This window comes from Arachis duranensis, chromosome 4 (genome assembly GCF_000817695.3).
Source record: "Arachis duranensis cultivar V14167 chromosome 4, aradu.V14167.gnm2.J7QH, whole genome shotgun sequence".
NCBI classification, from domain to species: domain Eukaryota; kingdom Viridiplantae; phylum Streptophyta; class Magnoliopsida; order Fabales; family Fabaceae; genus Arachis; species Arachis duranensis.
Genome location: NC_029775.3, coordinates 79003431 through 79016093, shown reverse-complemented (window position 1 = coordinate 79016093; position 12663 = coordinate 79003431). Strand labels below are relative to the sequence as shown.

Below are 12663 nucleotides of genomic sequence, written 5' to 3'. Positions count from 1 at the left end.
AATGATAAATCACAAGGGTTGTAGGGTTCCTTACCTTAACCCACAAAATTTTGTGATGAATATCACCAATGGCTCATACTAGAGCACTCCTAAACAACCAAAATCACAAGGTTTCCTCAAAACCCAAACTAAATTCGAATTTAAAGAGAAAAATGAAAACTGGACAGAAGACATTGAATTAATCACCACAAAACTTATATAGAATTGTAGAGGATGAAAAGAGCGACGCGTGGCCGCAAACGACTCATCAATCGGAGCTCCGTAGCTCAAGTTATGGTGATTTGAAGTTGGAACTAGGATTAGGTTTTTTCCTCTCTTCTCTCTTCTCCAAAGTTGCGCCCCAAACCCTTTTCTTTAGGGTAAATGAGCTGAAATGCTCATAACTAATGTTTATATATTTTGGGTCTTGCCCCACTTGGACCCGGTTCACTTATTTTTGTTCGTTGGCCCAATTTTAGGTCAAAATCTTTAAGATTAGAGTTTCAAATCGCATTTTAAATATTTCTACTTTTCCTAGTTATAAATTATAATTTCTTAGCATTATTTACTTATAATTAATTTTTCAACTGTAGTACCAGACAGATCTCAGTTGGTACTACCGGTCAAAATTAGTATGCATTTTTATACAAAAAATTATATAAAATTCACTGAATACAAATCTCATATTTAAATTATCAAATTCTGATATTTGTTAAATTTCTAACTTTATTCGTTTCTATTTTATTTATTATTTAATTAATTACAATTTAACCTAATTTTACATAAACCACTGAGAGGAATCAGGGTGCAATAATAGTGGAGACTCGGAAACTAAGGTCGAAATATCCAGGATGCAACTCCACAGCAAGAAGCCATAAGGCATATTGGGGTCGAACTCAGAACTAAGTAAAAAACGCGAAAACGGGCTATTGTAGAGTGAGTACGTGCATGTGTCATATTCGATAGTTATCACTGCCACTAGACTTTTATAACTGCCAGCAATTGTCATGGAGATTTGTGGTGCTTATATAGACATACCACTTCATATGCAGTGTGGCCCATCGTGATACTACGATATTGTAGACTTTTATTGTTGAGGTCTAAGATATACCACATACCATGGTCTTTATTCAAATGTTAGCGTAGGACTTAATTAAAAAAAAAACATAAAAACTTAATTACAAATTTAGTGAAATTATAAAAGTCAATAGAATAATTAAATCTAAAATTTATTATTAAAATAATTGGAACATGGTATTCCTGAAATAATTGAAAGTTTTCATATACTGAAACTTTAAAGTCTCGAGTCATGAAAATGAAACTTAAATTGTGAAGCCTCCATCTGCATTTATAGTTTGTCCAGTGATAAATGAAGCAGCCGAAAGACAAAGAAAAACAACTAATGATGATATTTCTTTCGGTTCTCCCATGCGTTGCAGTGGAGTTTGAGACGTCATAGCACTCGCAATCTTTTCACCTTCGCCAATATTTTCCTACAACAAAATAGGTATAGTTCACACTTATCACTTATTGGAACTTTTTTTAATGTATTGGCTTTAAAGGGGTGTAATTTTCAAACATGATTGAATATATGTGTTGTATAAGATTGTGAAAAAACACAACATGGCAATGATGACATCTCCATTTTGATTTTTTTAAAATTAATTAAAAAAATGATAAATGACAAAACAACACTATCATTTTGTATTTTTCAAAAATTAAAAAATATAATAAATGGTAATTTGACACTGTCAAATTGTGTGTGTTAGATTCCTCCACATTTATGTAAAACATGAAAATCACTACATATTTTAAAAAATACTAAAATTACCCTAATATTTAAAAATTTAGCCTTACGTATTGTACTAAAAAATGGTTTTATTGATTTTTTATTTGGTCAAAAACTTGTTGAATAAAATCTAAAACATTTCTCGAAATTTGTATTACGTCTTAAGATTGCTCTCAAAATTTTTAAACAAGAGCTTTGCGTACCAGGATATCATTCAAAAGTTTGGTCTGAACATTTCCTGGTGCTACAGAATTTACACGAATATTATCCTTTGCCCATTCCAGTGCTAAGTTTTTGGTGAGTTGATTCACGGCTCCTGTTAACATCATAAGTTCAAAATGGTTATATGTTTCTTCTATGCTCAAAACTTTTTACGTTAAGTTTTGACCATCGTCATTGTAAACTGCAGAACATATTGTATAATTTGAATGCAATATTATGGTTGTGTACTTGGTCCATTTTCAATATGCAAGGTGTGAATAATCTTATAATGATTGTATGAGAAGGAAAGCAGAGAAAAGAGAATAGAAGAATTACAATTAGAAAAGGTAAATTGTTATTTCTGTTATTGATACAAGAAGGTGTATATATTACACTAGTTTTAACCAACCTAACGAATACTGTTATAACAGAAACAGTTAAACCATTTATAACAACCCACTCTTAACTAAAACTAACGAGTACTAGTGTATTATGATTAAACTTTTATAGAAAATTAAAAAAAAATTAAATGCTTGATTAAATAAAAAATATCATATCTTTATATAAAGATACTGTATCAAGTGATCTATTGTATCAATAGCAGTTGGGGCTATATTTCAAACTATAATTGCAAACTAAAATTCTAATTTTGCCTTTGACTTATAAGAATTTTGAGAAAAGAGAACATACCTTTTGTTGATGCATAGATAGAAGAATAAGGCAAAGCTTTCAAACCAGCAATGGAGGAGACAAATACTATGCTCCCATATCCAGAAGCTTTTAGAAGTGGGTAGGAAAGTTGACACAAATAGTAAGCAGATTCAAAATTGGTACTCATTATAGTTGTCATATCTTCAGCAGTATAATCTATGGCGTGTTTAGGTGTGGTTGTTCCAGCATTATTTATCTGTGAAATAAAACCTAACAAATCAATTCGAATGTAATGAATTTGTGGAAAAAAAAAAGGAAAATAATAGCTTTTCTATTTTCTATCAATGTAAAAAATAATGTACATTTTCTTAACCATGTTATAATAATGGTAATTACAATTTTTTATCTCTGAAATTTTTTGTGTTTATTAAGATTGTCCTTGATTTTTGAAAATGACTAAATTGGTTCTTAGATTTACATTTTGTGAGTCTCTATTGTTATTAATTCAACTGTCACTAATGCAATGCTAACATGAAGCATTATAGTGCTGATATGGCATCTTTAATAGTAATATAAAGTGGGTAATATTTTAGTAAGATCAAATAAATATGCTAAACTAGTTAATCGGTTTTATATTGGTATAAAGACTAAAATGAGTTCAATTAACTAATTTGATATTTATAAAATTATTTTATTATAAAAATATTTAATTATACTACTGCTTCAAAAAATTGATATTTTATTCTTAAATTAATTATTTTAATAATTAATTAACTTGCTGAAGACAAAATATTTTAAATAAGACATGGCAAATGATTTGTCATAGCTAACTTTTAATATTTGTGAAAGACTAATAATTAAAAGTGAATTTGGCCTACATTGAAACCAGAGTATCAATATACAATAATTTTATCTAACCAGAGTAAAACTAACCATCTAAAATAATAATTTTATCTAACCCAAACTTGAAATATAACTTACGAGAATGTTGAGTTTTCCATGAAAGATGGAGGCAACAATTTCTATTAAATGTTGACGTTGATCACGGGATGAAACATCACAAGCAGATCCCGTAACATTTAATCCTTTGTTTTTCCACTCTTCCACACACTTATTAATATCTGCTTCATTTCGTGCACATACATGGACTGCTGCTCCAAATTCTGCTAACTCTTCCACTATTGCATACCTAAAGAAATGGAGGATTGTAAAACTTTCATGAGAAAACAAAAACACAAGTCTTTTGTAAAAAGTAGTAAATAAAACAAAATTAATTTCTGTATACAAATTTTATATATATATATATTTGATATTAACAAAAAAAATGATTATTATGATATTAAATATTCGATTATTTTGTTATGATAGTTTTAGTTACTCTAGTGATTGGTTAATTTGTTAAAAAACAAACGTAAGTGATGTGTATAAATATATAGTAGTTAATATTTTTATATTCATGTAGTATTTTATATATATATATTATAAAGATGAAGTGGGATTAACATAATTAGGAAACTCACCCAATACCTCGAGATCCTCCAGTGACTAGAGCTGTCATCCCATGGAGTGACCATCGTTTATCTTTGAAGTTCAACTTCCTTTCCGCCATTTTTCTTGTTCACAGCAAAGACTTGGCGAAACCCTTTAATTTGGACTCCTCAAAATTACATGCATAGTACAATATAATTATCTCGGATTTGTTGTCAAGCTACCACAGGCTTTATGCTTCAAAATATGTCTTATATAATATATTATTAGTGGAGATATTTATAGAGAACAGATGGTGATTATTTTTCCGATCAATCTTGTGGTTCTTGTTTGTTCAATCTTATCACAATGAATAAAGTCAGAACACGCCTTGTGTTTTGTTGAAGAAAACGCTAGATGTGATTTGTTTCAATTATAACATGTCTTCTTAGTACGTACTACTACGAAAATTTGTATTCATAATTTCATATGTAGGCCAGTTTAATAAAACAAATCAAAATCCAAAATCAGTGGTCCAAAGTAATTAAGGAGACTTGTTCAGGTGATTTCTAATTTATTTATTTATTTTTTAAAAAATTAGAAAAATAAAAGTAATTTAATATTTAAATTTCAGAAATAAAAATATTTTTATTTATTAATTATATTTAGATACAATAATGTAAAAATATTTTTTGTTTACTCATTATATTAAAATATCTTTTTTTAAGTAAAAATATCTTTTTAAAAGATATAAATTATAACTTTTAGAAAGAAATATTTTTTATTTTTCTAGTATTTTTATTTTTACTATTAAAAATTTATCAAACACACTAAAAAAATTATAATTTATAATTTTTTAAAAAAAATATATTTTTATTTAAAAAAAGATACTTTAACATAATAAATTATTTTCATATCAGATAGAAAAATACTTTTACTTAAAGATACTCAAACATTAAATTATTTTTTTATTTTTAAAAATCACTTAATTTCTTTTTTTAAAAATTCATCAATACAAGCTCTAAATAAGAAAGACCATTAATGCATTAACAATATTTAATTATGAATAGGAAAAACAACTATTTATACCATAAACTTTATAAATGTTAATAAAAATATTTATTAAACAAAAAATTAATGTTATATCTATAAAAATTAAGTTTTGTGTGACAAAAATATTCAGAGCCCCTTTGGAAAACTTTAGAAATAGCTTTTTTTAACTTTTGACTTATGAAAAGTAGTAGTATTAATATCTGGTGTAATTTTCAAAATTAAATTGCAACTTTTTAAGAAGTTATTTTGGAGCTTATAGAGAAGTTAAAAAAAATGACTTCTCTCATAATACTTCTACTTTTCATTACATTTCTATAAAATAAGCACTTTAGAGTTAAAAATTCAAACACAAAATAACTTATTTATAAGTTACTTTTAACATAGTCATTTATTGTTTAAGTTATTTTATCAAAAGAAACTTAATTAAATTAGTTACCCAAACTAGATTTCAAACTTTAAATTTTTATTTTTAACTTTTTAATAAAATTTTTAAATTATCTCCGCTCTTTATCTTCAACCTCAACTCCACCACTATCTCATCTTTTTCAAATTCCAAACTTTCAAAACCCTCACCACCACCACCTCGCCCTTGATCACAACTCCCTCCGCTTCCCTCTCCATTGCCACCACTCATCATTCATCTTCTTGTTCATCATCATCATCATCATGCCTTTTACAATGAAGATTCAGCCGATTGATTCTAACATCTATTAAGAGATGAGGAGGTAGGAATTGGTGAAGCCGGTGGCCAAGTGGCGGTTGAAGCGCCTCTTCGAGTGCTAATGCCCCGGTGTTTTGAGGAGCTCGGCGGTGGTGGTGCACTACAAAATAGGTGGAGGATTGCGGCGTCCATTTCGTGTCGATTTACCTAATCACCGCCAAATTTTTGTTGACCGCAGCAAATTTTGTTTTGGCCCCTTCTCCCGCTAAAAAGGAGAAATCACTTCATTTCATTTCAGTAGTGAGCCAAGCCCCTTCTCCTCCCTTCTCCAAACTCAGAACTAAGGTCTGAGAACCCTAGCCTCTCTTCGTTGGTCCGTCCATCCATCAAGCCACTGCCGCCGTCCGTCGCACGCAGGGACTTCTCTTCGTCCGTCGAGCCAATGCGCCCCCATCCCCTTCTCCAATCTTCTTCCTTCAGCAGAATTGCGTGTAGCCCTAGCCCCTCCATCCACCTCGTAGCTTCTTCGGGGAGCTTAGCGACTGTCGTCTTTGTCCTAACTTTTCTCAAATTCTCCTACCTCTGCTCTGCTTCATGCCTCCGTCTCAACCGTCTAGTTGGTCTCTGTTGCTGCTTCCCCCGGGTCATTGGTGGTGCCTCCTTGTTGTCCCTATTGGTCGTCGTTGCTAGGTATATGGTTGTCGATGTCGTTGCATCTGCTTCTGGTTCACACACTCACTAATTGGGGCTTGTGATTGGAGCTCCTAAATTCTGAGTTATGCAGGTCAAGCTCCCCCTGATTTGAGTTTCTAGCCACTGTTTTTTTCCCTAATTTAACTCTATTTCATAGATTTTTTTCTTAAATTTTATTTCTTTTAGGTTTAGCCTATTGATTTTGGTTGTTTATATTGTTGAATTAAACTTGAATGCTTAACTGTGTAGTACCCCTGATTTGATGATTTTATATTATTATGGGATAGAAATAAAAATTTTAAAATAGAACAGCCAAAAGAATGATTGACATAAACCAGAATTTTGATATAATAGCACAATGCTATCAATGATGTGCAGTTGAATTAGTATTGCAAGTTGAACTTGAATGTTCAGGGGTTGATTTGTTGTATTCTTTTATGCTATCTGCTACATGATGCTTAGGAAAAACCTTGATTGCCATTTGTTCTGTCTTTCGTTCTGATTTTGATGTTGCTGCTCTACTGGTCTTATTTTCTTGTTGCAAGAATACTTCGCCGATTTGCACTTGTATGCAGAGATTCAGGCCTAAGAACCAAGAAGCTTGGAACTTGAGAGATGTGTCTGACGGGTGTGTGAGGAACACGGGTTTGAATTGTTTGACTGACAAGTTCTTGCATCTTAAGAACAAGAAGCTGCCGGAGACAAGCAGTGTGTTTATGAATAAGAGTATGACACTTGATGAATGTGGCAATCTGTGTAAGAGGAATTGTTCATGCACTGCATATGCAAACATTGATATTAGAAACGGAGGAAGTGGCTGTGTTATGTGAATTGGTCAACTCTTTGACATGAGTGTCTACCGTACGGATGGTCAAGATGTCTATGTTAGATTGGCTGCAGCTGATATAGGTATCTCTCTATCCATATATTATCTATCTCCCCATGAGGTGTTATAGTTGTAGCAAAAATAATCAAAAGAAAGTGAAATATGATACATTAATTTATGAATGTGTGAGGTCAAGTTTGTTATGTGTTTCATCTGTAATGTGTTATATTTAATTATAATACGTTAGTAAAAAATTATTAAAAAGAATCATTTGAATCACATTAGTAATTTTTTGGAGATTAACTTGAAGTATTAAATCTTACAAAAGGTCAATTTGAACACTAATTCAATATTGAATTTTAATTGGTTTTAATTGACTTTTCAGTGAAGGGAGTTTTAAGTTTTTTATCCAGTAACTATATTGAAATTATTATTAAGTGCCTAATTAAATCCTTTGGTTTCAAAATAATACAACTGCCTAAATAATCACATATAATTGTTATAACATGAATATTAAATAGTAGTGGTTATGCACATTTTTGCAAGATGATATTTCAAGTTCCTTCCTCATTGATTAAGTATTTAAGGTGGAGTTCTTTTCGATCAATTTGGTGACACATAAGATCTACTAGCTCCAACAAGAATCATAGAGTAGTACATGCTATTGGCATCACATTTAGTGCACTTGTTTTAGTTTTTGGATTGGTTGCTATTTGTTACTTATGGAAGAAGGGAAAACAAAGATCTAGAAGTAATGTACAATAATCTCTCTCATATGAATGCTTATGTATAGTATGGTACTGAATTATATATCAATAGCCGCTATTTTAGGTTTTGTCCATAAAAATCATGATTGATTAATGAATGAGGTGGTGCCTTCTAGAAGATACTTGGGTGATGAAAGGAACATGGATGATCTAGAGTTGCCAATGTTTGATTTTGATACCTTGATGTGGCTACAAACAATTTCTCTCAAGATAATAAACTTGGAGAAGGAGGCTTCGGTAGTGTTTATAGGGTAAGCTGTTTTAATACTTTATGCGTAACAGCTATCATTCCTGAAGTAAAGTCTCAGATTGTAACGTAAACACATTTTTATGTGTATACACTAACAAATGATGTCTACGATAATATCAATGTAGATTGATTGAAGGCCAAGAAATTGCTGTGAAAAGATTGTCAGAAGACTCTGAACAAGGAATTGAAGAATTTAAAAATGAAGTCAAATCAATTGTCAAGCTGCAACACCGAAATCTTGTTCGGTTGCTTGGTTGCTGCATTAAGAAAAATGAGAAGATGTTGGTGTATGAATATATGGAAAATAGAGACCTTGATTCCATTTTATTTGGTAACTTGCATTATTTATTTAGATTTTTTTATTTTGGTAGTAATTGTAAAATTGGCCTCAATTCCTAACTTCATATGCTTCAGATAGATGTCATTTGATTTGTTTTGGGTAGATAATTCAAATCAGGATGATTACCAAAGTAATTTTGTTGAAAGGTTTCATGCTATTAGCTTTTGTTTAGTATTTGAACGTGTATCATTATTTAGACTTAGACAACCAAGTGACAAATTCTTCCAATATGATTACGAAATAATTTTTTACTTTAGTTTCATTCTTCGGTTCCTTGTAGTGATATAATTGAGTAGCTTTGTGAAGCTAAATTCTTTTTTAATATAATTGTAAAAATTGTGGGGGTTATAAACCTCCACAATATACATTTTTTAAAAAATTGCTTTCAAAATTGCGGCAGTTTACAAACCGCTGCAATTTAAAAAAAAAACTGTTAGCCAAATCGCGGCGGTTTTAAACCGTCGCAAATAAGCTAATCCTATTTTGCGACACTTGTGCCAGCGGTTTGTAAAAACCGCCACAAAATCAAATCTACACCCCCTAATTGGCAATGCTTGTAAAACCGCTAGAATTTCAAATCCCTAAAAAAACCGCTGCTATTCGGCGTGTCTCTTGTAGTGGTAATGGAGAAGAATGCCAGTGACGATGCGCATTTCGGCAAGGTTGTAGCTGGTGCCGATTTAATTTGAACTAAATTATGTGTTTAGTGAGAATAGTGCACAATTTCATGGAAGATAATCATGATAATAAGCACTCGGTTTTCGTTAAGTGTTCCCGTAATCGCGGTGTAACTAATTCAACGGCAACTCCAACGACAACTCTGATGTTGAATCGGACGCCCGCTTTTGGGAGAAACTAACCAAAATTCCTCCAGAGAAACAAACACCGTTTTTTCATATTGTGCAACAAGTATTATGATGATAGCAAGTAGTGGCAATGGAGAGGGGGAGGGGAGGCAGTGGTAATCAGGAGAGGTGGTGGTAGTGGTGAGGATTTCGAAAGTTTGGGATTTACGGAAGATGAGATGGTGGAGGAGTTAAGGTTAAAGATAAAAGGTGAGGGTAATTTGAAATTTTTTTTTATTAAAAAGTCAAAAAAAAATTAGGATTTGGGTATTTTTGTCACACGGAGCCCATCTTTTATAGGTATAATGTTAATTTCCTTGTTTGATGAGTACTTTTATTAATGTTCGCAAAATTAATGAATACAAATAGTTTTTCTTCATATAAAAAAAATATCTATTAAGAATTAAGATACTATAAATAATTTATTATTTTATTAAATACTTTTTAATAATATTTTTCACCGTCAGAATCATTGCACGAGTTACATCCTATAGTAAATCAAACTTCTTTTTTTGTGAATGGAACAAACTTCATTAATATAGAGTCATAGACATAAAATGAATAATGAATCCCATGTAAAAATTCACTCAGAATCATACATTTTCTTTCCATGCCTGGGAAACTACAGACACCAGCAGAAGCAACACTCTTTAATTGGAAGGAAAAAAATAGAGGAAATAAAGTTGAGGTCCAAAGGTGAAAGAGGCTATGGTCACTCCACGGAATGACCTCACTGGTGACCGGTGGAACAAGAGGCATAGGGTTCATTCGTGCCCAAACTTTAATTACCTCTTATGTTACAAAAGCTATATTTTTTATTTTTATTTTAAATTAGCCATTGGTGCACGAAATTGTGATCATCAACAATGGCGCCAAAAACTTGTTGGCGCTCTCAAACGTGAATCGCACTGAGTCACAACTCCGCACAACTAACCAGCAAGTGCACTGGGTCATCCAAGTAATACCTTACGTGAGTAAGGGTCGATCCCACGGAGATTGCTGGTATGAAGCAAGCTATGGTCATCTTGTAAATCTCAGTTAGGCGGATAGTAAATGTTATGGAGTTTTCGAATAATAATAATAAATAAACAGAAAATAAAGATAGAAATACTTATGTAGATCATCGGTGGAAATTTCAGATAGGCGTATGAAGATGCTGTGCTCCTTTTGAATCTCTGCTTTCTTACTGCCTTCATCCAATCCTTCTTACTCCTTTCCATGGCAAGCTGCATGTAGGGCATCACCGTTGTCAATGGCTACATCCCATCCTCTTAGTGAAAAAGGTCCAAATGCTCTGTCACGGCACGGCTAATCATCTGTCAGTTCTCGATCATGTCAAAATAGAATCCCTTGATTCTTTTGCGTTTGTCATAACGCCCAACAATCGCGAGTTTGAAGCTCGTCATAGTCATTCAATCCCAGAATCCTACTCGGAATACCACATACAAAGTTTAGACTTTCCGGATTCTCATGAATGCCGCCATCAATTCTAGTTTATACCACGACGATTCTGATTAAGGAATCCAAGAGATATGCGCCTGGTCTAAAGTAGAACGGAAGTGGTTGTCTGTCACGTGTTTATAGGTGAGAATGATGATTAGTGTCACGGATCATCACATTCATCATGTTGAAGTGCAACGAATATCTTAGAACAGGAATAGCTGAATTGAATATAAAATAGTAGTAATTGTATTAAAACTTGAGGTACAGCAGAGCTCCACACCCTTAATCTATGGTGTGTAGAAACTCCACCGTTGAAAGTACATAAGTGATGAAGGTTCAGGCATGGTCGAATGGCCAGCCCCCAAACGTAATCAAAAGACCGAATGGTCAAAAGACACTGAATACAATAGTAAAAAGTCCTATTTATACTAGACTAGCTACTAGGGGTTTACATAAGTAATTGATGCAAAAATCCACTTCCGGGGCCCACTTGGTATGTGCTTGGGCTGAACTTGAACTTTACACGAGCTGAGACTTCTTTTGGAGTTGAACGCCAAGTTGTAACGTGTTTTTGGCGTTCAACTCTGGTTCGTGACGTGTTTCTGGCGTTTGACTCCAAAATGCAACATGGAACTGGCGTTGAGCGCCCATTTGCGTTGTCTAATCACGAATAAAGTATGAACTATTATATATTGCTGGAAAGCTCTGAATATCTACTTTCCAAAACCGTTCAGAGCGGGCCATTTGGAGTTCTGTAGCTCCAGAAAATTCATTTCGAGTGCAGGGAGATCAGAATCCAACAGCATCAGCAGTCCTTTGTCAGCCTTTTATCAGAGTTTTGCTCAAGTCCCTCAATTTCAGCCAGAAATTACCTGAAATCACAGAAAAATACACAAACTCATAGTAAAGTCCAGAAATGTGAATTTAGCATAAAAACTAATGAAAATATCCCTAAAAGTACCTAGATTATACTAAAAACTATCTAAAAACAATGCCAAAAAGCGTATAAATTATCCACCCATCACAACACCAAACTTAAATTGTTGCTTGTCCCCAAGCAACTAAAAATCAATTATGATAAAAAGAAGAAAATATACTATAAATCCCAAGATATCAATGAATATTAATTCTAATTAGATGAACGGGACTTGTAGCTTTTTGCTTCTGAACAGTTTTGGCATCTCACTTTCTCCTTTGAAGTTTAGAATGATTGGTATCTATAGGAACTTAGAATTTCAGATAGTGTTATTGATTCTCCTAGTTAAGTATGTTGATTCTTGAACACAGCTACTTTTATGAGTCTTGGCCGTGGCCCTAAGCACTTTGTTTTCCAGTATTATCACCAGATACATAAATGCCACAGACACATGGCTGGATGAACCTTTTTCAGATTGTGACTCAGCTTTGCTAAAGTCCCCAATTAGAGGTGTCCAGAGTTCTTAAACACACTCTTTTTGCTTTGGATCACGACTTTAACCACTCAGTCTCAAGCTTTTTCACTTGGACCTGCATGCCACAAGCACATGGTTAGGGACAACTTGATTTAGCTGCTTAGGCCTTGATTTTATTTCCTTCGGCCCTCCTATCCATTGATGCTCAAAGCCTTGGATCCTTTTTTTACCATTGCCTTTTGGTTTTAAGGGCTATTGGCTTTTTCTGCTTGCTTTTTCTTTTTCTTTCTAATTTTTTTTGCAAATT

At 32.7% G+C, this 12663-nt stretch overlaps 1 protein-coding gene and 1 long non-coding RNA gene across 5 annotated transcripts; one reads left to right on the top strand and one right to left on the bottom strand.

Moving 5' to 3' along the window:
* Positions 1-1212: 1212 nt before the first annotated feature.
* Positions 1213-4357, bottom strand: LOC107484550 (tropinone reductase homolog). Its single transcript, XM_016105105.3, has 5 exons — positions 4141-4357; positions 3602-3809; positions 2660-2876; positions 1972-2084; positions 1213-1472 (listed from the first exon to the last, which is right to left on the bottom strand). Exons 1-5 carry the CDS (start codon positions 4227-4229, stop codon positions 1302-1304), a joined length of 798 nt encoding a protein of 265 aa, XP_015960591.1. The 5' UTR covers positions 4230-4357; the 3' UTR covers positions 1213-1301.
* A 1329-nt stretch (positions 4358-5686) lies between these two features.
* Positions 5687-8937, top strand: LOC107484549 (uncharacterized). 4 transcript variants are annotated; one of them, XR_002374029.2, is made up of 4 exons: positions 5687-6491; positions 7040-7403; positions 8140-8338; positions 8463-8937. It is a non-coding gene; the product is annotated as an uncharacterized LOC107484549 (long non-coding RNA). The 4 variants fall into 4 exon arrangements; XR_001591171.3 differs by having other exon boundaries at positions 5687-6585; positions 7070-7403; XR_001591169.3 differs by having other exon boundaries at positions 5687-6585.
* Positions 8938-12663: the final 3726 nt, after the last annotated feature.

What these genes read in the sequence shown, in the direction of transcription:
- LOC107484550 (XM_016105105.3), bottom strand. Translation starts at nt 4,229, where the DNA reads ATGGCGGAAAGGAAGTTGAACTTCAAAGATAAACGATGGTCACTCCAT. An exon ending in ATGGAAAACTCAACATTCTC is followed by an intron (nt 2,877 to 3,601) that starts GTAAGTTATATT and finishes TTTATTTCACAG; the next exon opens with ATAAATAATGCTGGAACAAC. An exon ending in AACTTTTGAATGATATCCTG is followed by an intron (nt 1,473 to 1,971) that starts GTACGCAAAGCT and finishes ATTTTGTTGTAG; the next exon opens with GAAAATATTGGCGAAGGTGA.